The 27,717-nt window shown below is 38.0% G+C and overlaps 2 protein-coding genes across 3 annotated transcripts; one reads left to right on the top strand and one right to left on the bottom strand.

The window, feature by feature from the left end:
• Positions 1-561: 561 nt before the first annotated feature.
• Positions 562-21,187, bottom strand: LOC105937810 (interleukin-31 receptor subunit alpha). 2 transcript variants are annotated; one of them, XM_036147283.1, is made up of 17 exons: positions 20,872-21,187; positions 17,326-17,595; positions 17,092-17,227; positions 16,839-17,008; positions 16,631-16,746; positions 15,659-15,688; positions 15,102-15,249; positions 11,216-11,298; positions 10,899-11,115; positions 10,643-10,810; positions 9,965-10,066; positions 8,202-8,342; positions 7,980-8,120; positions 5,638-5,722; positions 5,414-5,495; positions 2,948-3,050; positions 2,672-2,798 (listed from the first exon to the last, which is right to left on the bottom strand). In XM_036147283.1, the coding sequence occupies exons 1-17, from the start codon at positions 20,927-20,929 to the stop codon at positions 2,782-2,784; spliced, it is 2,067 nt and encodes a 688-aa protein (XP_036003176.1). In that variant the 5' UTR covers positions 20,930-21,187; the 3' UTR covers positions 2,672-2,781. The 2 variants fall into 2 exon arrangements, with proteins under 2 accessions (XP_036003175.1, XP_036003176.1); XM_036147282.1 differs by having other exon boundaries at positions 562-3,050.
• A 1,832-nt stretch (positions 21,188-23,019) lies between these two features.
• Positions 23,020-27,677, top strand: rdh14b (retinol dehydrogenase 14b). The gene is made up of 2 exons (XM_012879351.3): positions 23,020-23,438; positions 26,378-27,677. The coding sequence occupies exons 1-2, from the start codon at positions 23,082-23,084 to the stop codon at positions 26,993-26,995; spliced, it is 975 nt and encodes a 324-aa protein (XP_012734805.2). The 5' UTR covers positions 23,020-23,081; the 3' UTR covers positions 26,996-27,677.
• Positions 27,678-27,717: the final 40 nt, after the last annotated feature.

Below are 27,717 nucleotides of genomic sequence, written 5' to 3' on the forward strand. Positions count from 1 at the left end.
CGAGCCCCCTTGGTGTTACCAAGCCGGACAAGAGTTCCCCTCTAATTCTCCCTGGTTCCTCCAGCTGTCTACTGCCACTGTTTCCTGCTCCAGTGCTGCTCGGACCTCCGCCTAGTCCCATCTACCCACTTACCAGTGGCTCAGTCACCTAGTTCCTCCTTAGAGAAGAGCTCCACTGAATCCGTCTTCTGCTCCACTCCCCCCGGCTAGGTTTCCTGAACCTGGTGGTAAGCGCACCTCATGTTACGGCTGGTTTCCCTCCTCAGCCCCGTTTAAACTGTTCCTCTCTTCCGCAGAGTTTGGGTCCTGGTTCCCAGGATGTTGGCCGCTCATTCTGTGATCCTTCCTCTCTGTGATTCCTTCCTCTCTGTGATTCCTTGTTGATCGCTCACTTAGTGAGCCTTCATCTCCGTGAACCTCCGTGCCTCAAATAAACATCTTGAACTGCTCTCTGCCTCCCGATTGTGTTCTGCATGTGGGCCAAACACTTGAAAACCATGACACACATTTAATGACTTTTAATGCCAATTAAAGCCTTAATTTAAAAAAATAATAATTCAATGATATTTAATGCTTTTTAATGATCTGCGGAAACCCTGAATTAATAGAAAGTAAATAAATCCCGAAAATTCCAAAAATGAAATCCTCATAAAATGCAAATTCAAATTAATAGATTAAATCGATTTATCACCCATTCCTAATTATTGTATTGCAATAATTGCAATACTTTATTGTATATTAAGTATTGCAAACTTTATTTTTTTTCAAACTCATAATTTGCATCCTTTAGTAAAACAAAGGATCAAACATCCATTCATGTTATTGAGAACAGTGATAAAAAATATACAAAATAAGAAACAATTACATGAAGACACAAAAACATGGCTTAAAGCACCATAAATACATATAAACACAGTGGGAACAGTGGATTACAGCTTCATTGGTTGTGTTTTGAGGTCTGCGAAGAATTGGCAGAAAAAAAAAAGCTTCCATCCTGGTCACTACCAGGAGTGTCTTATGGTTATTTTGGTTATTTCAGGAGATTGTTATTGGAGTTCCTCTCCAATTGTCAATTGTCAGATTAATTACAACAGATTTAGAGCAAAAACATTTTCAAGAAAATATCTGCAACATACAAGTTTGGTATTTAAAGAGCAAAACGTGTACAATGGCAGGAAAAACACATTTAGGAAGTGTTTTCAGTTCTCTCAGATTTTAGTATCTCCATGTTTAGATTTTTTTTAAAATCTTATTTATTGTTCATGCTTTATGTTTAGTTCATAACCACTTTGACTTTGGCATGCTCTACAACATTGTTATAAGACAACTGTACAAGCTTATATCTGTGCAAATAATTAGGAAACAACACAAAGTATAAAAATATGACTTAAAAAAAATCTTTTAAAAAAACTTTTTTTCCACAAATGACATCCCGTAAAAATATATTTAAAAAGCTGCAATTGCTTGGTTACATAAATGAACTAATGTGTTCTTAAACCCATTTTGGATTTAATTTCGGCATCCACGCTTCATGAGTTCACCTCTGTCACTAACTGGACATAAAAGTTCAGTTGTCCTGGTAATATGCATTTCTATTCTTTAACTAATAATGGACACCAATAATGAGAGAAAATAAGGGCCAAAAGTAGCACAGCTAATCTTGGACATTTTTCCAAAGTTGATAAAAAGATAAGAATGCAGCCTTCCTAACCAGTTGCTAACACACAGAGAGCAGCTGGGAAGGAGCTGCAGGAACCTTCAACACGGCCTGGTTGCATGCTACTAATAAAGATATTCTCCCATATTCTCCATATACCTGAACTGGACACTATATGGCATGACTGCACTTCTTCATCTGAAGATGAAGAGGGGTATATTTTATTTTTCAGCATTATAGTGAGTCAAATCATATGTCTGAATCAAATAAAGGAGTTCATGAAAATCTAATCTTACAGACTCGCACAACCTTTGCCAGCTAGAACGGTCAAATGTTAAGATGTCAAGTAAACATGTAGAATAGCGATAGACTCCTGTCAAAGGACACAAAAGGCTAACATTGATTCAAATGTTGCATTAACAAAGTTAGTCTGAAGGTATGCATAACGTATGCAACCAGGGTTTTCCTTCTAACAGTTTTTTTTTTGTTGAACTGTAAGGAATGTTTCTGCTTGAAATGTTTCTATTTGGCCAAACATGGCATTTTAAAAGAGGTGCATGCATTTGTTTTGTCGAAACATTATTCCTAGAATACACCATATTCCAGGAATCCAGCGTTTGTATAAACACCGTGTTCTAGGAATTTCATGCAATCAACATACTGTTTGTTCTTTAACAATACAGGCTATGATACAGAACAGTATACACAATTTCAGCATTTGCTTTGTGGTTCAAACACCCATGCAGCCAAAGAAAAACACAGTATTCTGAGAACTTTGCAATCGTATTCTTGTTGGTAGGTTTCCTTTAGGACCCAAAAGCAGTTGTATTGTCACGGTATAAATTTCATGCTTTGACAACAGGGAAAACAGTGTCAACTCTTGATGACTGATATGCGGTACACTAGCAATCTTTCTACATGTTGTCATGGAGGCATTCGTGCTGAATGAGTCATCCTGCCTCTGATTTCCGTTTTGTTTTCACAACGCTCACCTAGCACCACTTTGTTCAAACATGATCAAACTGACATATACACTCTTGGGTGTTGTCTTTTCCTGTTTTTGGCACAAGTCACTCCTGGATGGTTTTTCCACTCTCGGCAACAGAGGTTCCACAGAGTCCTGGCTACGATATGGGCTGCTCTGTGAGGAAGAAAATACCATTGATCCTTCAGGAGAAGACAGGAGCTGTGTCTCTGAGTTCTCAGAGAACCTCTCAATTGGTTCACTTTCTGGTGTAGGACTAAGCGATGGGTCACAGACCACCAGTTTTTCATCGCGGGTATGTTTACCATTACAGACTGGAGTTAGTGCGGCCCTTTGCTGTCTCTGGGTTTCATCTGTGACGACGCGGTTTTCAGCTTGATCTGTGAAAGGCTGGAAGAACCCCTCCATCTGAATCAGACATAAAAAACAAGGGGGGGAAACAGCATCAGGGGTTGTCCAGGAGATTAAACCTTCTGTTATGTGCAGCCTTTAGGTTTGCAGCCAGAAAACACACATTTGCACCTTACTAAATTTATGACACTAGTGTCATAATTAGTTAGTAACAATAACATGATATTTTAGCTTGTTTCTTTTTTGTTTTCAAAACATCAAATGATTGCGTGAATCTGTAAAACTGAGAAGTAAACCTCCACAAACCTGGGTTTTGCTGGAGAATACCCCAGCTAATGTTAATAAGTAGTGGATACTGGTGAAAAAATCTTTTTTTTTTTTTTTTGGTGTGGGTGTGCTATAGAGGTCGGTCATTACTACACAATCAATTGTACATGATTTAAATTTATTTTTCCCTTTTTTCCCCTCGAGTGAAAAAGGCTTGTGAGATTATTATTTTGCAACTACATTTCCTTTCGGCGCACCGCACCGTACTCTGCTGACTTGTTGTTGCAGTTTGACTCTTCCATTCCCATGATGTGTGAGTGACATTCGTGCCAGCGCGTCCAAGCTGCCAGGGGCGTGACTTTGATTGACACGTATTAAGAATCAATCTGACAGGATGAAGAATGACACAAAAAGCGCTGATTGGCCACGAGCGCAGAGAGCTGCACCCCGAGGAGAATTTTTAACCAATTAGAAACCAGCATAAAGTCAGGTGGAAGCCAAAAGGTTACAGGAATACATGTAAAATCTTTTTTTTGTCGTTCTTGCTGCTGAAAAATTAATATTAGACTAATACAAAAAGTAGAGTTAAATAGAACTAAATAAATAAACAAAATAAACCCAAAATGTAATGGGAGAGTTTAAAATGTATCTGGCACTGAGCAGAAATCAATTTGGTAATCGTAACTAATGTAATAAAAGAAACGTTTAGTCTGATTTAATTTCACACACTGAGAAATAAAATAGTTATGTGTCTTTTTATGCAGTGCATGTAAATATTTAGTTTCAACTATAAGTACTATTATAAATGTATTGTTCAACCATTTCCATATATTAGAATTACTGAAGTTATGAACACTGTCATGCTATGATCCATTATATCAGTGCTTCTATAGCCATTTTAGCATAATTAATTATCCTCCTCATCAGAAATACTAGCCGACTATTACTTATAAGAATTGGATCATAATATTGGGGCTAGTGTGTAACAGCCTTGGGCTTTCTTTACATGTAGCAACGAAAACCTGATTCAGCCTGATCTAAATATTATGGCCATGCCCAAAAAGTACATTTTGCTTCCAAAACTCTTGCATTTGTTCTGTTTTATCACACTTCCCAATGTAATGTTTAACATACAAACCGAGTCACGTATGAGCCCCAAATTCATCCCAAATTTGACAGCTTCTAAAGTAATTAGATGTATTTCTGTACTGCACCTTCATAATATTTGATATATTTTTATACAGTTTTTACATGACTTTAACCAACTTGTAAACTCTTTTGTAGTTTTTGCGTCTCTTTTAAGGAATTGCAGCATCTGATTAAGTTTTCACTGTCCTATCAGTTTGAGTTTTAAAGATAGGTTTAGGAATTATACACATAAATTAGGTTGAAAGAGAAAACACTGAGTTTTACTAACATCTGTTTTCTTAAGCAACCCTGTCTGCACCATCACAAACAAGACTTTTTCAGCTGATTTTTCTTAGCTGGATGACACATCCTGATTTTTACAAACACAAACTCTTTGATCAGTTATGACACTTACTGGTTTGATCTTTTAGTGACTGCAGTTTGAGGTCTGGTGTTTTGCTGCAACCCTTGGAAATGTATGCAACAGTTTGGAGTGTTTTTCATTTAACAACACTGCAAAAAGGGAATAAAAAGTATGTAAAATGTTCTTGATTTGAGCAGATAAGTAAGATTATCTGCCAATGGAATGAGTATTATTACCCCTAAAATAAGACACCTAGATATACTGCACTTGAAATAAGATGATATAGATGAGTTGTTCCTATTTTAAGTGCAAAATTCTTATTCCATTGGCAGATGATCTTACTTACCTGCTCAAATCAAGGACAAATACACTAATTTCAAGAAAATTTGACATTTCCTTTTTAGCAGTGAATAAACCTTGCCAGTGTGGGATGGTGGAAAGTATCTCATTTGGAAAGGGCTTTACAAATCTTTACAGCTTGATTTGCAAATACAGCTGCCACTCATATTAAGTAGAACACAACGTGTGTCATTGCAAAATAACACTAGGGTAAGTCACAGCTAACAAAAGTTAGCAGTGATCATTTTACTACTTGAACCATGTTAATCTGTATATATGTTGTGCCACTTTCTCTATTCTAGCCATTATATATTGAAATTACCTTCTGATGATTGTGTGACAGCCACTTCGCCACAGAACTGAGGCGAGGATTCGGCACAGGCTTCTCGTAAAATTTCTTCCACCTAAAAAAAATAAAAATAAATAAAATAAACAGTATTTTGGTTTCGAGCCTTTCTAGATGGTGCATTGTTTACTGATGACACATGACTGGTTTTGGTAAAGTTATATTAAATGATCAGAAAAAAATAAAAGACTGAAACTTACTGAATGGCACAGGCCAACCCCAGAGACAGCACAAGAATGACAAGAAGGCCTCCACAGACACTGAAAACTTTTATAAGCTTGGAATCTGTAGGTTAGAGCAGATGTGTTATTCTGATGTTTGTCATGGCTTTTGAAAAAATAAATAATTGTCACAGAAAATTTTTGATAGATTTCTGATGTTTGACTTTATACCACATATACTGAAGTGTGAGTGTAGTTTAAATAGAATTGTCCACCAGCATTAATTTCGATAAATTAATAATAATAATAAAAAAAAAACGGATTAAAAAAAAGAATGCAAATTAATCGTATAGGGTAGTTTACTGCTATTGTTTTCATCCGGGTTTTCCGCGCCTGCGCGCAGAACTGGAAGGCAGAAGGCGAGCACAGCGGCAGACGGAAACAGAGCAAACGACGAGTTCTCAACGGATTTTTCTTCTTTAGGTAACGTATCACAAGATCGTTTTAAGAGTAAGCTTATGGTTGATGGTATCAGATACCGTCCAGATAGCGAGTCTGTGAATGCTGGCCAAACGATTTGGTCTGGTCCGGTTGCCAAATGCATTATCATTATTCAACGGCTGTATCTCCTCGCTGCATCGACCGATCTGCACTAGATTTTTTGTGAGTCGTGGGCGAGCGCTGCCCAACGCGTTCGTGTGTATCGCCCGGTGTACGGGCGGGGAAAATGCGTGACAGCTTCTGCGGTGGCTGGTGGCCGGCGGTACGCGAAGGCGCTTGGCTGTAGGGCCGAACGACGCCGCTTGCGGCTTTAATTATTTAAGCAGAATATTGACCAGTGCAAAATTAAGTTGTATTTACCTGAGATGAAGTGTAGACTGCAAATTCTGTCAGGGTATGATGGCTCCTACAGTCCATTGGAATTGTCTGCCTGGGTCCCTTTTCATTGAAAATATAAATTTTTTTCTTCGTCCTTCGGTAAACGAAAGAAACCTACATCCGACGATTTGGAATGCCTCTGTAGGCCTTTTGCCTACCGGCGTAACCCGGAAGTAGCGCGGACGTCACTTTACTATTGTAAAGTGTTGATATTGAGGGGAGTGTTCATTTATTTTCATTGTGTCCCCTACGTTACTGTGTGCCACATATGCCACAACGACACATGTTAAAACGTCTGAAGGCATGAAATGTGAATAAGAGTTTTTGAACTTTAATGTATCTAATGCTGATTATTCATTGAATCATTTGAATTTAAATATTTAAAATACTTTCACAGCAAAAATTATATGCGATTAATTTAGATTAATTAATTACAGAGTATGTAATTAATTAGATTAATTTTTTTAATCGATTGACAGCCCTAATATATATATATATATATATATATATATATATATATATATATATATATATATATATATATATATATATATATATATATATACACATCCTTTATTAGTTGGTTCATACAGGGGATAAACCTAATCCTCTTTAATTTCTGCGCAGAACTTGTTCTCACTATGGCTATTCGTATGTTTAACAGAAATCTTTGACACAATACAAAGCCCTTTACAGTGTTTTATTTGTAAAAAAAAAAAAAAAGAAATGTTTTAGATAATATATAATTTTCTTTCTACTTTACAATTGCACAGCACCTTGTGTTGGTCTTTCACAAAAGAGTATAATAAAACATATTTATGTTTGTAGTTGGAATGTGACATGTGGAAAAGTTCAAGGGGTATGAATACTTTTTCAAGCCCATGTAGTTGTGTTTTATCGAGCTTCATTCATGCAGGAATCTTAACCGCATTGACAAGCAACAACAGGCAAACCTTGATGCTGCCGATAAAGATGAGTTATCATTACTGATGCATCAGTGTGATTTATGTGTTTTTACTTTCTGACAAACAATTGGCATGCAAATTTCTCTTCCAGGCTTTCAGGAAGGAATTCAGTGAGCAAAGCCAAAAAAAGCACATCAAGGTGCTAAACCTTTCCCAGTGTCACTTTGAAGGGAAAATAACACACACCTTCAGGTGATAAATCTCAGTATGATAAAGCCCTTTCCCGGCTTTTCAACTCAGACTTAGTATGATCATACTATGAGTTTACTGAGCTGAGGGTCTTGATGTTACAGCTCTATCTTCTGATATTGGTCAATTTCCCAATTTGTTTTATTTTATTTTATTTTTTTACATGCAAAGGGCAAAAAATCTCTTCTGCACTTCTTGAGTAAGTGATTTGATTAAAACGATCCTCCTAAACATACTAAGCTTTCGAACTTCCACTTTTTATCTTCTGCAAAAAAGCGCCAGTAAGAGCCTTTTAGCAAATTAAAAATTGCTTTCATTCTATTGAATAGACTCTCAAATAATACTTACCAAACATATTTGTTGTAAAAATCATTGTTTTGCTCTTTGTGGTCCCATTATAGCCTGTGGCCTCAACATAGACAGTGTACTGGGTGTTTGGTTGCAGGTCCTTCAACCAGACTCCTTCTTCATCACCGTCCACAGTAACATCTAAAAGAAAGCCGCTCTGTTATTGTTATGAGTGCGTTCCAAAAACAAATGTACCAAACCTTAAGCAAAGAGCGTACTTACTGAGCTGGGGCTGCCTCTGCGTTTCATAAAAGATTACGTAGGTGTCGACGCCACTGCATGGGTCCTGTGACTTTGTGTCCCATTTCACAAAGGCGCTCTTACTGTGAATTTCCACGTTTCTAACAGCAACGAGCTCTGGAACTGTAGGAATCACATTGTCAAAAGTGTTTTGATATACAGTTTGGCTGAGAGGTTACAATCCACTCAACACGATGGGCATAATGAACGCATCTAAATAATTTTGGACTTTTGATGTTAGCCAAAACCCGCCATTGTTCAGGCTGCAAAGAGGCTAGAATGCCATTTCAATATCTGAATAAAAGCAAGTTTTTTTCTATGAATATGGCAGCCATGAGAGAAGCATTGCTCAAAACTCAACTTCAAACTTTTTTTCCACTCGTTGTTTCCTATTTTCGATATAAGAAAAAAAAAAGAAAAAAACACATTTACATTTATATTGCACAGAAGGACAAGCCAAATGCTTCTGTGGGTTTCAGGCTAGTCAGAAAAAAATATAGAGGATGATCCCCAATTTCTTTAACCTCACCTCATGTCAACCTACAGATAGTTGAAACTTGAAACATTTGGGTTTTTTGATAAGAAAATGATACCAAACACATCTAAACTGGTTTTGGGATGGAAACCGCAAATGCATCAAGTAAGCAACTTGATGCAAATAGCTGTCCACTGTCACGACATGCTTGTTCAGGAAGAGGAATCCCTGTAAAGTCAGTGCCAAGATGAAACAGACTGGGTTTTTCTTAGGTAGAAAACCTTAGTCATAGTGACAAAAGATAAATTCAGACAGTAGAAACACTTCTGATTTTTTCTATCAACGTTACAAATGAAGCAAAAACTTAACAGCAGCTCATGTATTCATACATTATGTTAGAACAGTGCAAAGTAATAAGAATATCTACTGTTTACTGTATGTCCACCTGACCTACAAATGTCTCAATGATCTCAGCAGATAGAAAATAACATTGAAACAACAAAGCTTGAGTACAAACCAGAGTTCTCACATTAACTGTAGGTGTTTCTCTCTTCATTAAAACAAGTCTGTTTTTCAATCAATAAAGTTACCCAGAGTGGGTAGAGTAGTCAAAAATGTTACTCAAGATTAGCAGTATTTTTAACTAATATTACACCAAGTAAATGTACAATGTAGTAAAACTACTTCTAAAAGTAATTTTTTTTCAAAAGGTTACAAAAGTAAATGTAACTAACTACTACCCACCTCTGATCACTAAATTTAACTGACTATAGATTTTTGTACATAAACCGGGTCAGCTGTTTTGTAAAGTGGTCTCAGGAGACATTTGCTTTGAAAATAATAAAATTTAACTGAAAAAACTAAGTATAAAGCAGACAGTGTCCAGAATGACCCCAAATTTAGACCTTTTGAAATTTCATAGATGTTAGATTTAGGCCAAGAAACAAACCAAACAAATTAAGTATAGTTTTTCTTATCAGTTGTACAATCTGAAGCCAGAATTTAGCAAAACCTTGATAATGGTTACAGAAAGAGACACTTTGGTGGGGGAGCATGTGAAGGTTTGAGCTAGGATGTATAATTTTAACCACTGAATAAAATTTAAGTAAAAACAAAAAAGTATTGTATCATCGTTCCATGTTGAATCTCTCATTGAAGGCACAAATAAACAACATTCGTTCTGATGATGAGTGTATGTAAACCTCTGAACGGAACTGATTACATATGTTTTTTTTGTTGTTATTATTTAAAAAAATTAATGAACCTTTACCTCTTAAACTGGAACAGATCTGATTGGCCTGTGTGCCGTGGCCTGTGCTGTCATTAAAGAGAGGCGTCACTGTGATATTGTAGGGCTTTCTTTGCATCAGGCCTACAAAAACAGGGGGGAAAATGACACTGAAATTACAAGTAATTAGTCACAGCAGGTTTAAGATATCTTTTATCTCCATCTCTAGGTGTTTAGTTTATCTTTTGTGTTTGTATATTGACCTATTTGCTTTTAAACTTTCTTTAGTTATTCCGACACACTTATTTTTCTTAGGCGTTTAAGTATTTGGGTTTCTTCATGTTTATGGTTTTAACTGTTTTTGTTCCTAGTTCTAGAGCCAGGAAAAAAAAAACAGCAAAATACATACTTGGTGGCTTAGTAATGCAATGAAAACAAAGGGCTTGTAATATGAGCCATAATAAAGACTAGATTTTCTTATAAGAACATCATTCCAAGTAATATGGCAGGCATCATTAGTCATTGTTCTGAAAAACCTCTTTAAACTGATAACAGCTTCCATGGAAATGAATCATGTAACAGCTTTTAATGCAAAATTCCACTAATGAGTCCATTACTTTCTTCACTCAGTCGATGAACGCTGAGGTATTAGCTGATGTGATGATAAATGAGACGACGGATCCCTTGCCCACTCTCCCTTTAACACTCTCTCTAACCTACCAAACAGAGTTGCAGCAGTGAATCCGCTCTCGTTCCAGTGGTACTGATTTCCATCGTGGGTCCAGTCAATCATGTACCTACTGGTGGGTTTTTCAGACGCATTCCAGCTGACCTGAATTACACCTTCATGTGCTGTCGCTTGGATGCTGAAAACTTGAGGAAGGCCTGCTGAGGTGGGGAAGAGAGGACGAGTCAGGAAAGAGGACAAAAAGGCTCTCACTCATGTAAGATGTCCTTTTGTAGCAGTATCACTCACTCTCTCCAACAGCTGGAACATAAACTGAGTCATCTGCAAGCGATGCACCGTTAACGGAAACTGTGAGAAATAATCTGTGCGCATGTTGGTCCACCTCGACATCACACGACGAGGCTCCACATCGAGTATAGGTGTCATTTGTTAGAGTTGTGTTGTTTGTATAGGGTATCTGTTTGATTGTGTAGTTCAGCACCTCTTCACATGTTGACGGAATACCCTGGGTTAGAAGGAAGCATGTAAGGTTAAAAAGCGAGCGGACAATTTATGCGTTTAGACATAAAGACCGAGAATTGTCAAAATACTCTGCTTTTCTTTACCCTCCACATGAGATGAACTTTTCTTTTTCCATTTTTTTCCTGCTCAGCCACCTTTCTCCAAAGTCGAAGCCTGACGTGGCTCTCTAAAGAGGGTGGAAATATGTTAAAAATAATTCACCAAGTGACAGACAGGCAGACACACAGTTTACACTGAACATCTATAGTCAAGATAAGAGAAAGCAGAATTGTGTCCACGCCTTGAACTAAATCCAAAACCACCTTGATGTCATAGCAACAGCTGTAAAGAAACTAATCCTCCCGTATATCGCTGCAAGGTGTTGGCTTTCAAGAACTGTTGTGGAATGCCAACGGGGAATGCAACTCCCGCCTTAAAAACGTTGAACCCCTACACTTTATGGGGAAATTATGTGGGCAGGACCAAGTCTGTCAACTGTCAACAGGTTTAAAGACTTCATAACATTGTGTTGCACTTATACAATTAAGTTTCAACTTTGTAGGATTTCCATCACAAGTGACAAACGTCTTGCAGTCGAGTCTCAACCTGTGACTTGCCTCTGACACATTATAACATGCACGATAAAGAAGGTTTGGAAGACAATGATATACTGTAAATGGTTTGCATACAGTACCTAACAGAAGTATGCATACATCTTTTGTTTCGATTTGATTTTATGAGCTATACAAAGAGAACTGGTCTATTATGAACACGCTGGGCATGATTTTGAAGTGAAAGAAAACAAATATTTTGCACGACATCCTTCAGCAGCAGTTCTGCCATCGGTGAGGCTGACGGGAATGTATGATGGTTTATATCGAGCTTTGCCCACCCGGACTCAGATGCTTTGTGAGCAAAACCGCAAAAACTGTGTGATTCTTGCACAACATCGACTGCCAGCTGTGGTGTGAACTCAATGGTGAAATGGAAAAGACCTCGGAGAAGTTTCTAGCTCGATCTACGGCGGAAAGACCAACAAATTCGTCTTTTTCGGTCTCGCCGCCGAGATGAACCAGCAAAGACTTTGAAGGCTGACGGAAAATTCACAGTCAGCCTGTGACAAAATAATCTCCTCGTTATTGAATTTGGCATCCAAAGCCGGCCTTGGAGGCTGGTTTTATCTCAAACTCTCCTGGGTGTAATGCAAACAAGACGCCCCCACCCGCACCCGTTCATGACACCAGTGACCTGTAAAAAGGGCTACTGAACTGCTGATAACACCATCTGACGCTATGGCTGGAGGGGGCACTGGGCAATTATGGCTGTCACATGGCAATGACGCACACATTCACATGAACATAGTGATGAATACACCTTTATGCTTATAATGTTGTGTGTATGTTGCTTTTTTGTGCTGAGGGTTTTCGTCCGCATTCTTCTACTGTCTACTGATAAGAGAAAGTGCGAGAAATGCATTTTTTTTCTCTCAACCATCCCAATGTATTCTTTTCTATGTTCTGTGAAAAGGCAGTGCCTTGAAAAGGGCAGCAAGGCCTCGGTGATCCTGTCTACCTATGCTTGTCTTATGTTTGTCTTTCTGTTGATGGGTTGGTCTGAAACATACCTTTCCCCATAGGAGACAATAAAGCAGTAAAGCAATTCAGTTTTACAACAATTACAGCTGTAACTCTTTTGGGATATTTCTCTACAAACTTTGCTTTCGTTATTTGCTTTATTTCTGCCCTGGATTCACAAAGCAGAATGCACTGAATACATACAGGGACAATCTGCGGATATTTATATCAGACATACCTCACCAGACGTCCGTTCTTCGTACGTTGCTTAAAACATCCGAGATCAAATGAGACATCCAAGATGATGTCATCGTGCTAATCATGATCCGGCTAATTGGGTTCTTCGAACACACCAGTTGTTTATGATTAATATGGCTGGATTGAGTTATCTGAGAAAACTGTGCGTTCATGCATCGCTTTAAAAGGGGAAATGTATCGATAGTAGAAACAATGATCAGCAACGCTGCTATTGGCTGTTCAGCATGGCCAAAGAACGCGCACAGTTTTTCTCCCAAGCAGAACAAGAGCTTTTAATGGAAGGTTATGCCTAATTTGAGTCACTAATTAAAACAACACGGGATTTACACAGTGGTCACAAAAAAGTTACTGGAATATTACAAGTAATAGTGAATTAAAGAGTTTTAAACAATTTCAAGATAACTCTAACCTGAAAAAATTTGATTTATTTAGATACCTTCAGCTAAGATACCATTACAATAAAATTATACATTTTTGGAGCAGGATGAGACAGGTATACTTAAAATCTTATTAGATTCGGAATACCCCCCCCCCCCCCCCAAAAAAAAAAAAAAAAAAACAATATCCAAACTTTACTCATGTCTACAAACAGAGAGAAAATGTAATACAACATATCTTAAGGTTAAATGGGAAAAAGAAGCTAAAATAACAATAACTGGTGATGTTTGGTTAAATATTTGTAATTCTGTGATCCACAAGTCAAGTTCTTACCTATGGAGGGAATTTTCCTGGAAATGCATGGTGTGTTTTTTGTTACACCTAACATTAAAAGTAAACATTGTAATGACACTGAGAAGGCAAAATGTTCTGTGGGAATGTGTCTGCAGGACATTTTCATGTCTTCTGGGAATGTACTAAGATCGCATCCTACTGGTCAGGAGTTATAAAAGATTCATTGGGACTGTATAAGTAATGTAATTACTTATACAGTTACACTGTTGCGCTGCACTTAAGCATCCTGTCTATCTCGCAATACACAATTAATTCTAAAAGCTCCGCAAATTATTCTTGCACCTTCGGCAACATGTTGCTGTCGTAAAAACGGACAAGACATGGCTACGACAGACTTCCCTATCTCCTCCGCTTATAAAGCCGCAATCTAATCCTGTTTACATGAAATAAGCCTGCTCTCGGGCAAGCCTAAGCTTGCGCACATGTTGCTATGACAGCATGTGCAGGATGACTTTCGAAGAACCAAATGATCCAAGATCATGCCAAATCGTCAACAATCAAATCCAGCTAACTGAGTTAGTGACGCACGAAGAACAGGCCCCACATTTTTTACTCTTTTTCTTCTACTTTTAATAGAACTTTTAACATACTATAATTTCTCAGCACAATCTACATTATGCAAATAGTTCAGGTTTTTGACAATGAGAAGTTGCATGGAAATGCTTGTATAATGCCTAGTTGCAATGTGGGCAACGAGAAAGCACAGAGGCGCTCATTGTTCAATGAAGCTACTTTATTATTTAGCATGTAGGTGATGGCACGGTAAACTTTAGTACTTATCCAGCCACAGTTCCAGTTGTTTTAAATGTTTAAACTTTGGCCTTGAATGTAGATTTTTTGCATGAGGAGGAAAAAGCTATTTTCTAACAGCCATTTCCTGTTGTATAAAGTTCAACAGCCATTTGGGATACTGGAATGTCATGTTCTCATGCTCCCCAGTTTGAAGAAGCGACTAAAAGAAATTCATCCCTTTTTCACATCACATTTAAACCCCAGGAAAACAGGAAGTCCTTCATGTATGACTAGATGTTCCTAATCATACTAAATAGTCAAGTATAAATTGATAGAAAAAAACTTCAGTTAAATTTTATTTCAAGAATTGTTAGGGGTGCAAATAAGTGTGGCTACAGAGATTTAGTTTTTTCTAATGTATTTATTTTCATAAATTTGTTTTTTGTTTTTTTTCTCTCTGCACGTTTCTGCAACTGTAGTGAAAGATAAATTTATTTTGAATTTGTTTACACATCTGGACAACAGGACCTGATAAGTCTAGGGGAGGATGGGGGGGGGGGGGTACCTAGATGTAATTAAAAATGTAGTCTAACAGTTTTATCTACTTACCATAACAATACTATCTAATGCATTTCATGTGATAATCTGATGTTCTCAAAGAAGTCCACTTAATTAATTGAAAAATCGCTCTTACTGTTAAGTTTAGTGTGGACAGTTCTCTCCTGGCTCCAGTCGCTCCAAAGGCTTTCCTTAGTGGCACATCGGACTGAAATGTTGTAGTTACTGCATGATTCAATTTCCTCAATAGTGGCACTGTAATGTGACATAGGCCTACTCAAATACTGCAACAGAAAAAAAGAGAGACTTATGTTAAAAAAGGAGCCCAAAGCTGGAAAAGGTATTTATTAATAAACACTTCAGTGATTTGGTTTATTACTAGTCAATACATTTAGATGAACTTTTTATGCTTATCAGCATTTCATTGCAAATAGACGCCAGCACATTGCTAAGGAAGCATTTATCATATCCAAAGTTAGCATTAGTGTCTCATTGCAAACTGTTAGTATACAGTCCTGTGAAATGCATTTGCACACTATAACGCCGTCACACTGAAAAATTAGTTTAATGATATGAAACATTTAAAGATGAGAAAAAAAAGAAACAAAACAGACAATTTGTAGGGGAAATGCACTTTTTCACTGCACTGCACATACAACTAACAGAAATTCTCATTGATCTCTTTTTTCTTACCTTTGGAGTTACACCATTAGACTCTGAAATCTAGACAAGCAAGACAGAAATTCCCTAAATTAGCAGGAAGTAGTACTTTTGAAAAAACGTTTTCAAAATCAATAACAGCTATGAGTTTCCTAAAACTGTTTGTATATGTAAAATTAATAACCAATAAGAACAAGCAACCCCTGTTCAACATGCTGGAGACGGCTTCTGCATGTTGCTAGTGAGCAGCAGGTGCTGGCATGTAGGCTCTGGCTTTTAACAAAGGAAACGTAGTTACTATTTACCAAATTACCCTGCAGCTAAACAAAGTTTCATGAATCTTTTGCATTGGTTCAAACCTAATGAACCGAAAAATGTAATTCCAATGCACGCACACCAAATAAATGCATTGTGTTGACACACCTTGAAACCTATTTTGCCACACGTGTCAACACTTTGTCCCCATGCTGAGGAAACATCCGCATTTTACCGACACCAACTGGGCAGACCGCTCTAAAGCCCCATTGTGACCACAACGTTGTCAGATTTGTAAAGCAGAAATGTACAAATATCATTAATTTACCCCTAATGCTCCTTGCAGGTAACAAATGGATTACTTTACCTAAAACTCTGGCTTATCTTAAAGATTTTTGTTTTCAGGTTCTCAGGCAATGAAGAAACTATTCGTTGCTCCGATTACTATTGATCAGTATTACTATTACTATTTGAAGACCTCAGATGTCGAAGTTGAGACACTGGTGACTTACTGTTTCAAATATTGTAGTGTATAAATCAACAGGAGACAAACCCTAACACTACCTATTATTTAAGCATTAAGTAGAATTCTGTTTTTTTTTTTTTAGGCAAAAACTTTCCTCATCAGTCTTTGTGACAAAAATAGTGTTGTAACATCTTCTAACCATGCTCCTCACATAACCATTTAGAAACATACATGTTGGGTTTCTTATTGTTTCCTGTGCACATACAAACTTGTAGTCTTCCTACCTTGTGGTATCTGACTTCACAACGGCAACTGTTGGTGCCACAGCGTGGACCCCACTCAACCGACAGACGATCTGAGGAGGGTTTTATCACTGGCCGCTCTGGAGGATTAATTTTCCCTTAGAAAACATACAATTTTCATTACAACATCAAATGAAACACAAAAACATTGTTAACATATGCAGACGTAAATTGATGAAACTTTACTCACATATGTGGTGAGGGTCGAACTCATACGGTTCAGAGTACGCCTCCCAAGCATCCGTTTTTGCTCTGACAATAATTTGGCTATTTGACTGCGAGAACATTTGGGGCACTTTTAACCGATCTTCAATTGTGCACTCAGCTACTTTTGAATCGCAGACTTCATTCAAAGAATCACTAGTGAAAGAAAAGTGTGTGTTAAAAATAAGAATGATTTGCTGGCATTTAATTCGCTAAACTGAAGATAATACAAAACGTACTCAAGTATCTCAAGTATGGTGTAGCGGATTGCTTGTGAAGAATTCATGTGATGGCTCCATGAACATGTGAAGACGTGTGGGCTACCCCCGGTTCCATATTTAGTGATAAAGACACATTTTATATTTTCAGGCTTAGCTGTAAAGAAAATAAAAGGGTGGGGGGCAAAGGTTGGAATCTCACAGCAGGAATGACCAGCTATATTATTTAATGAAATATAGAAGATTGTATCTTACAATATGTGCTTACGATGACGCCTCCTAAGACCTGATCCGTATGAGAACTATGACACTCCACTACTGCACTTGACTGAGTGAAGTTGCTCAGGGACAAGACAGTATGTGTTGAGTTAATAGTTTTTGACAGGCTTTCACTGAGATTTTTTCCGTTTAGCGTCCAGAAGATTTTGCCACTCGAACACGACGTTCGACACACCAACTCAACACTGGAACCAACTTCTATGTGCAGATCTTTTGGGAAAACATCGCAGCTCTTCTCATGCTGGCCTGCAGGGAATAAAGATGTTGGGAAATGTTTACTCATCGTGAAGGTTCCCCTGAAGTCTTTAGTTGTTTGCACTATGCATTATAGCTAGAGATTCATGTGAGTGCTTTTAAAGAAGAATTTCATGATTTCCCCCTGTTTACTATTAACTTTGTTTACTATGATAGTTTTTAATCACCACCAGATATCCGAACCTGCTTTTATTCCTAGGCTTTAACTGTGAATTTTGCTGACGAGTTCCCGGTTATGGCATCTGCTGTTTAAAAAACTCAAAAGCTTAATTACACCTTCTGTCTCATTTGCTGTATAAATTGGTCTAAATTTTATTTATGTTTAAAACTGTAAAAAAGGTGAAAAAAAGTCCAATTGATGTGAAGACACCAGTCCTAATTCTTGAACATCAATACCAAAGCTTACCTTGTTAAATGGATTACCTGCAATAATTGCAGAAATTACTAGTAAATATTCCTAAGGTTCCTAATGTGGGGGTCAGGACCCCTTGGGGGTGAAGGTTGCAAGATGAGATGTCAGAAAATATCCTAGTTTTAATATTGCAAACAGTTTTTTTCCTCACAAAAATGTGAAATTAATCTAAAATATAATTTTTTTGCTGAAATGTACTTCTTTGTGGCCAATCGTTTATTTTCTTCGATCTACAATGGCCCCAATACAATTTTTTTTACTGAAAATTCTGAGAATAAAGTCACAATATTGTGTACAAGAACAAATAACACTGCAAAAAAAAAGTCATAATATTAGACAACAAACCCATAATATTATGAGAATAAAGTCAAAAATATTATTGTCAAGTTTGTAAATCCAGCCAACAGAGAGTACGTTTTTATTGAGACGTTGAATACTGGCAGACGAGGCAGGCAGGCAGGAAGGGGAAGGAGACCCGTGAGGATGCATTCAGGACCAGATTGTTCTGTTGGGACTGTGGCAGCAGGTGGAACTGGTCTGGGCTGATGATTGGTAGCTGATGACTGAGGAATGGACTGAGCTGATAGGATGGTGACAGGTGCCAGGAGGCTGATTAGTCCAAAATGTCTAAGACTAAGACAATTATGAGAATAAAGTCATAATATTATGAGAACAAAGTCAAAAAATATTATGGACATAAAGTTGAAATATTATATATTATGAGAGTGAAATCCTAATATTGCAAGAATAATATTGCAAGAATTGTTTGTCCAATCATTTCAAAGTCCTGATACTAATAATAATTTGATGGCATTTTCTTAATTTGTAAAAAACGATACCAAGACATAACTTTACAAGATGCGCAATGCTCCTTATTTTAACACAGCAGGGAAAACTGTGCTTTGTTGGAAGATTTCTCATAAAATTACACCAAAAAGGGGGTCACCAGTGACTGGAACTGTTATTTCTGGAGTCGCAGGCTAAAAAGTTTGGGAACCCCTGCTGTAAACAGTGTGATTAAGTTTAGAATTTACTTTATTTTTCTAACTGATTTTGTTTATACACTTTCTTTGCACTTAAGCGTCTGAAAGTTAAATTGGTGTGTAGCAATGTCAAATTTCGTGTCAAATATAAATCCGTCTTTCAGTTTCATTTGAGCTCTTAAGAAAGCTCTTTGTGGCTGGCTTCTGGGAAACATTACAAACTTGCCCAGAGGGGAATTACACTGATAGTCTTTTCTCTCTCAAAGGCTAGAGCAGGAAACGAACATATGCACCCAGCGTAGCTGTGCTCTGTTTATTTTTCTGTTTATTCTATTTATTCCCCCCCTCCCCCCAGGACTGCTGAACTGCCAATAGCAAAATAATTTATTTTTATTTCAAATATAGAGCATGTTTGGAGGGGTTCCATTCCAAGTGACTCAGCTCCATCAGTAAACTCACCGCAGCTCCATAGATTACCTTTCAAAACTATTCAAGCACTTTGAACTTTTCAATAGCTTGTCACATCATTACCACAAACTTCAATGCATCTTATCGGGGTTTCATGTAATGAAAGACACAAAGCAGCAGATTCTTGGGAAATGGAAAAAGATGATAAAAAGAGAAATAAACAATAACCTAAATGGCATGGTGTGGATTTATCATCTGTTGATCTGATGCCTTAATAAAAATGCAGCGCAAATAAATGCCTAAATTAGTATATTGAGTCCATCAAGGTCACAGAGGTTTGCAAAACGAACACCAAAGCACATACCAGGCAGTTCAGGGATAAAGTTTGGAAAAATATAAACCGGGGTTTGGTTATAAACAATATCCAAACTTCGGAGATCTCAGAGCTCTCTTCAATCGGTCGTAAAAAAAATGGAAAACTACCAGGACATGCATTCAATACATTAGAATATTATTAGTGAAATTATTATTACTACTGAAAAATCTGTTTCAGCAACTCAATTCCCTAAAGTGAAACACATTATATAGATTAATTTCACACAGATTGGTGTTGTCAAGTCTTCCTTTCTGTTAATTATGATGAATTTCTGTTTACAGCTAATAAACACACATTTGAGATGAGAATGTCAAATCAGACCAATAAAAAACATTGTAAACACAGACATGTGAGCTTAATGAATATATGTTTAATACTATTTTGAGGTTATTTACAAAAGGTTCTTTTATTCTGACAAATGAGCCTCATGGCAACACGTATACTAATTTATTGACCGCAAAGAAAACTGGTCTTGATAGAAGAATTGCAAGATGAACAATATTGTTGAAAGAAACCCAGAAGAACACATTGATCAATCTATGCTGATCAAAGCATAGAATAAGCTCAGTCTTGTACTTGAGCCATTTCGGAAAGATGAATGGGTAAAAAGTTCACTTTGGAGACAAGCGGAGTTTTCAGAGACCTTTCCCCCCAAACGAAGTTTGAGCTGCAATAGCCGCAAAAGGAAAGTTTGCAAACAGTCATGTCAGTGGGGCTGAATACATATACACATGACACTTTCCATATTTTTACTTGTAATTCTTAACCACACACATCGTGTTCCTTCCAGTCCACCCTTAGGCTGCGTAGGTCTGCAGCATAAAAAAATCCCCATAAAATCCCTTTTAGTTTGAGGTTGCAACAAGAGAAAATATGAAAGAGTTGAAATGAAATGGATATTTTTATGGCACTGCATGCGATTTAAAATAAGAAGCAACTTAGAATACAATCAGTCTAGATAGACCATAGATAGATAGATAGATAGATAGATAGATAGATAGATAGATAGATAGATAGATAGATAGATAGATAGATAGATAGATAGATAGATAGATAGATAGATTTAACATTTAAAAAGTTTTGCCTACCGTTGCAAACGGAGAGCGCAGCAGCCACCACAAACGAAACCAGAGAGATACGCAACATAATTTCTCCTTGTGTCCAGTTCTCACATAAATCGTCGGTGGTGAAACTGTGGGATTATGAGAGGTGAAGCTGAAGGCAGCTCAGTCACATGAACTGAGGCTGTTACAACAGATCGCAACCGTCCGCCGCGGCGTGTTGACTCCGCCAGCTCTAAACTTCAGCCATTTCAGCCGTCAACTAACAGGAACTGAAGCAAACCCTGAAATATACGGGACGCGCTTACCCAACTGGAAACAGCGGCCTGGTGGAATAAGAAAAAAAAGGGGGAAGTGAAGCAACTTGTTGCTTGTGGGCTGCTACCAAACACTCGAGAAACACCGAGACCTCCCTCACTGCATTTTTCTCACTGCATTGAATCCCATTTAGTTTCCCCTGATAAATACAGATTGACTGTCATGTTTGGCTGAAATGTTGCAACAGCAGAGCACAGAATTGATTTTGGACTATTTTAATGCTCTTTGTTGGACTAAAAGAAAACTAACGGATCGTTTTAAGCACCTCAGCCAAAGTTTCGTCATCCTTTATTTTCTCCGTCGACCTTCTGCAGGAACAGCTGGGCAATTTATTATTAATCACATTTGGCGCCCTGATAACGTTGAATGCAAAACAAATTCTATTGAGTTATTGTTTGAATTATAAACTATTAGGGTTCATTATTACTTTGCAAAAATGCTGTTTTTAGTCTCCATCAATGTTCTCCTATATCTTTACTTCTTTTTATTAAACCAAAGCAAACCGCCCTTGTGGTCTGAGGTCCGGAAATCCAGTCCATTTTACGCTGCACTGAAGCTCTGAATGCAAAACTGGTTCAAACCAAAACAACAGAGAACATTTACTCTATTAGCCTACTCTAATATTTATCATGCAATTGATCTGTCTGGGTACCAGCTGGAGGCATCCATTCCTGTAACAACACGTTTACTCACTGTTATTTTTACTCAGGTCACGCAAACCCTTAAGGTGGATGATTCACAAGGATTCATGTTAGTTTTTGTTGTTCTGGTACAATAGCTTTTTTTTTTTTTTTTTTTTTTGCGAGTTAATATATATGCAGATCTGTCAATTTTTAAACATATATATATATATATATATATATATATATATATATATATATATATATATATATATAAAATTTGCAGGAGCTACTTCAGTAGTTTTGTACTGACATGTGTTGTTCATTTAAATTTACCTTACAGTTTTAAAATGTTTTATTTTTTTAACTGGATTAATATTGTTTTTAAGATAAAGTTTTTTGTTCGTTTTTAATGGCACCTCGTGGCTATGTTTTGTCATTACAGAAGAAGGCTTTTAGAATATTTCAAAAGAAAAAAAAAGCCAATATTCAATTATTTTTAATTCAAGTATCGACGTTGCGCGCTGTAACTAATATACATAAACTACATTGCATGTTCATTTAGGCTTTTTAAACTAGTTCTAGTTTAAAAAGCTTAAATAACAGCTCCGCACCATCTCTAAGTCAGCGAGGCAGACTAGACGCCGTATGGGCGGGGTTTGCCTCTTACTCTGTCAGCCAGCCTTAAGCAAACTTTGCTTGGCTTGCTTAAAGTAGAAGATCATCGGTTAAAAATCCTAAAGGAACATCATTTGCAAAAAGCTGAAACGCAACTGCTTCGTCAGACACTCTTCTGTCTGATTGCAATTTGAGAGCCTGCCATTGAATAGTAGGCGTCAAACAGAAATAGAAAACTTGACAGTGTGTCAAAAATGTGGACAGAGCTCATGCTTTCGTTACGTAGAGGTCAATAAACCCCTCAGTTCAGGGGTAAGCTCCTCCCTCGCTGGTCATTGTCATTTCTGCCTGTCTTCCGCCGGCTGACTGATAAGGAGCGAGTCCATCGCTGTTATCCTTGTGACCCGGAAAAACTTAACCAAAAGTACTCCGATTTTTATTCTATTTTATTTTCTCATTTCTATATATTCACATGTAGCTGTGAACAAAAAAAAATAATTGTTAATGAATTCAATATTTTAAATAACATATTTATTCGAACAATAGATTGAAAAGACAATTTGTATGTGGTCACGCGTATGTCACACCCAATCATATCCAGGGCAAATTCGTAACTTGTATACATAACACGCCGTGCCATTCTATCGTCACGTCCTTGTCAACCTGCAGCCCGGCCCATATATGTCCACCACGGCCGTGTTAATAGCCGCTGTTGTCGGCGGCGGGGTTCTGCTCCTCATGCGCCGTCTCTTCCCCCGGCGGAAAGCGGCGAAGCTGCTCCAGTTTCCCACCGACACCATGCGCGGAAAGACCGTGATTGTGACCGGGGCGAACTGCGGGATAGGGAAGGCCTTGGCCGGGGAGCTCCTGAAGCTCCGCGCCCGGGTCATCATGGCCTGCCGGGACCTGCGGAGCGCCGAGGACGCAGCCCGGGACCTCCAGAGCCAAGCGGGGCCACAGCAGGGGGAGGTGGTCGTTAAACACCTGGACCTGGCTTCCCTGCGATCAGTCCGGAGGTTTTGTGAGGAAATCAACAAGGTGACAGGATGGATGATTATAGGTTCATTTACCCGCCGGCTTCCAGTACAGTCCACTTATTGTTGCGTTTTGTTTACGTGCAGCACCACAAGGGACACTGTCCGTGGTGCTGAACAAAAGACAGACAGTGGAAATTAGCGGAAAAGATCCGCTAATTTCTATATAAGAACAGTTTTATTGACATAGACCAGTTACACAATTTTGGTCAAAATGGGGACTAAAACTTGACAGTCAAACATTGGTTGAAAACACGAAACTTTTGTGACTGTTAGGTAAAATGCTTCTGAACTGTTATAAAGGATAAATTGTGTATCACTAATAAAAACACGGATCTGCATATCAGATTTTCTTTTTTGATAAAACACAAATAGACTTCAGGTTAATTTACGGAGGATTTCTTCACACCACATAGAAGCGAAATGGTAGATACAGGCCTTTATTTACACGCTTACTAAAATCCAGTTGAATGCCCTTTAGATGGGTCCTTTTAGATGTAATTTGCTAAGGGACCTTTATACACATATTAAGGAAGCACCGTATGTATCCATTGGACCCTTTCTGTGTGTGGATTAGAGAAAAATCCACTATGAGTTCAAATTTGTGCCCCCGATTCTTGTTTTTAAATGTTTCTGAAGCTGTTTTTTAATCAGGCCACCCTGAAGAAAGAATAGTTTAGCTAAATAATTAAAAAGCGCACAGATATTTCCATTCATCCCACTGATGAGTGCATGCAAACTTCTCACTAGTGCTGTTTCATACACCCATCAGCCATAAGACCACGATTAAACACCTAACCCTGAGCGAGTCCCTCTTTAGCCACCGTCACTGTTCTAACAGTCAGACCACTGACGAGTCAGAACATCTGGTCAGATGGGGCTGGCTGGTACTGTGAGATTACAAACATTAGAAACCTGCAAGTTCTGGCGTTCCAATAGATCCAGTGATACTGTACCATGGCTGGAGGTCCCTGTTTTAGACTCTGTGTACTTGGCAGAATCAGCGATTGGCCTTTAATGGGATACTATTGCTGTCCTGTTGCTGCCCAGTTGGCTTGCGGCTGCTACTTTAGGGGAGTTCTGTTGCCACGTGGTGGCTCTGATGGGCCTCGTTTTATCTTCTGTTTTTACGAAGGTTAGGGCTAAATGTTAAACCAAATTTATGTAGTTTAACTTATTCCTTTTATATGAAATTAATAATTTAAACAATACTGTGGTTCTGTTTACACATAGAATACCATATAAAATGCAACATAATATAGCAGAAAACTGACCTGTGGTGTAATAGTTCAAAATGGCAAATAATTTTTTTTTCTTGCTTGAATATGAAACTTTATGTAATGCCGTTAAAGCTGCCCCTCCAAAATGACTGCATGATTTTCAACATTGATATCATTCAGCTTATATCTTTCTTGTACAGTGCTGTGAAAGGGTTTTTGCATTCTTACAGATTTCTTCTGTCTGTCCTCGCTTTTGGCAACATTCAATGTTCCAGATTCATTAAATAAATCTTAATCAAAGACAAAGTCACCGTGAGTAATCAAAAAAAGTCAATTTTAAAATAGGGATCGCATTTATTCAGGAGAAAAGGGCTGCCCAAACTAAGGCAGGGTTACGTGAAAAAGTGATTGCCCCTGAACCCACCAACCATTGCGTTCCCATGGAGGATTTGCAGGCCAATCCAAGGCTTTCATTGTGAGCCATTGTCTTGCTGGTGGGCTTTGGATCATATTCCTGCTGCATAAAGAAAGTGGGCTTGAGCCAAAGGTCACAAAATGCTGGCTGGACTGACCTTCTAGTAGGGAGCAGAATTTATGGGTCCATCAATTATAACAAGTCATCCAGGTCCTGAAGGAGCAAAGCAGACCCAGACCAACACTACCACCACCGTAGCTGGCAGTGCATATAATGTTCTTAGTCTTAAACCCTATGTTAATTTTACACCAGAAGTACATGTAATATCTTTATTATATTTACTTACCGGACTTGGAGATCACCAAGACGGTGTGATGCGGTCTTTGTCTTCTTTTTAATCAACAGTTGTTCTCAGCTTGGAACCTGAAATTAAAATTTTTCCCCCAGTCTCTTTCTAATTGTGGAATCATGAACTCTGATCTTTATGGAGATAAAAAGACTTTTTGTATTCACTCAGCTTATTTGATGCTTATACATCAAACTGAAACAAATTGAAACATTTAGTTGTGAATGTCAATTTCGATCTGTACGCACTCTGTGCATACATAATGACAAAGTTGTCTAACTCTAAGTCTTAGTGAAACAATAAATAAAACTAAAGAAAGCAAGAAGATTGGCAAAAATCTTTTCTTTTGGCACTGTATTTAAAAAGGTTTTTTTACTTTTCCTTCACCTGACAGTTACCTTTCACATCCACTAGATGTCCTCAGATCTCAAGTTGCCTCTATAAGGGATTATGTTGCATTTCAGAAAGTACCATTTCTTATTTGTAATAGTTGTAATAGCAGTAGTTGTAATTTGGGAAAATTTTACTCAAAACTTGCAAAACCCACCTTGATATAAACTAAATTTAATGGTATAAAATTGTGTTGGTGAAGTAATAGTTCTGGAAAAAGAAGTAGCCTCAAGGCTACTACTTTATAACAGCGAAGAAACACAATTTCACCATTTATAGTGTGTACTTTAATTAATGTATGCAACAATCACCTAAATTTTTGTTGATATTTATTCTTGTCATATTTTCTATTTTAAATTGTAGTTTATTTTAATCATAGATTTTCTCTTATAAAGTTGGACATGTTTTTTTGATTGTTGAGCTTCATGGCTAAAGTGAATTTCTCTATATAGATTAATAATGTTTATAATTCTGATAAATTAATATGTATTTCTTTCACACGTGTTGTTAAGATGTTATTAATAACATTTTCAAATCTGAAATGTTTTTTTTTTATTCATCTTTTTTGTCAGGAGGAAGCTAAGATTGACGTGCTGGTCAACAATGCCGGCATCTTTCAGTGTCCCTACACCAAGACAGAAGATGGTTTTGAGATGCAGCTCGGAGTGAATCACTTGGGCCATTTCCTCCTCACTCACCTGCTGCTGGATCTCCTGAAGGCCTCCTCTCCCAGTCGCATCGTCGTAGTTTCCTCCAAACTCTACAAATACGGCCAGATCAACTTTGACGACCTGAACAGCGAAAGGAACTACAACAAAGCCGCCTGCTACAGTCAGAGCAAGCTGGCCAACCTGCTGTTCACACTGGAGCTGGCTCATCAGCTCGAGGGCACGGCGGTCACCGTCAACGCACTCACCCCGGGCATGGTGAGGACCAGACTGGGCCGGCACGTCCACATCCCTCTGCTGGCCAAGCCGCTGTACCACCTCGCCTCGTACGTCTTCTTGAAGAGTCCACTGGAAGGAGCCCAGACGCCGCTCTATCTGGCCTGCTCCCCAGAGGTGGAGGGCGTGTCTGGGAAGTGCTTCGCTAACTGCGAGGAAGAGGAGCTGATGGCCAAGGCTACAGACGAACAGGCAGCCAAGAAACTGTGGGACATAAGCAGGAGGATGGTTGGACTCGCAGAGTGACCATGGGGCCAGTTCTGTGGACGGGATTGTTGGGGAATTAAGTGTTCCGGGATCGGCTCTCTTAATCCGCTTCTGCTTGCAGACATCATTGTGCGAGACGTGGGTTGTGGAAAATCCGCTCTCCTCCCCAGGGATGAAAAATTTAATGGAATGACATGTTGTGCCTCTGAAGTGTGATAATTAGGAGTCTGTGGGCTATGTTACAGAACTGATTAGAGCTCATATTAGGATTTGAAGTTTAACATGTGCCAGTGTTGTTGTTTTTTTAAAGAAGAAGCATTGTAATAATTTCTTTCTCCAGGAAATCATTGCTCCTTTTATTTCAGTTACTTTAAAAATGTTTTTACCACTCAGGAAACATTTCAGCCGTAAACGCTTCAAATATACTGACCTGATAGCGTGTCCTTATGCATTATAAATTCTGACATTACATATGCTGTAAAAATTCCTTTGCACTATTCTTACAGTGCCCTGTGCCAAAGCATTTAAACCCCTGTATTTTTTTTTTCACATTGCAGACAAAAACGTTGCCGTACGTCATGTGATGGACCAACAAAATATCCCAGTTGAAAGAAAAGGGGACATGTTTTTTTCGAACACTTCAACGAATAAAAATCTGAGGTGTGATGTGAATATGTATGTACCCACATTTACTCTATCTCTAATTAAATTACAGAGCAAACAACTGTTTTCAGAAGTGAGCTAATACGTATACTGAGTCC

The sequence above is a fragment of the Fundulus heteroclitus genome, chromosome 15, assembly GCF_011125445.2.
Source record: "Fundulus heteroclitus isolate FHET01 chromosome 15, MU-UCD_Fhet_4.1, whole genome shotgun sequence".
NCBI classification, from domain to species: domain Eukaryota; kingdom Metazoa; phylum Chordata; class Actinopteri; order Cyprinodontiformes; family Fundulidae; genus Fundulus; species Fundulus heteroclitus.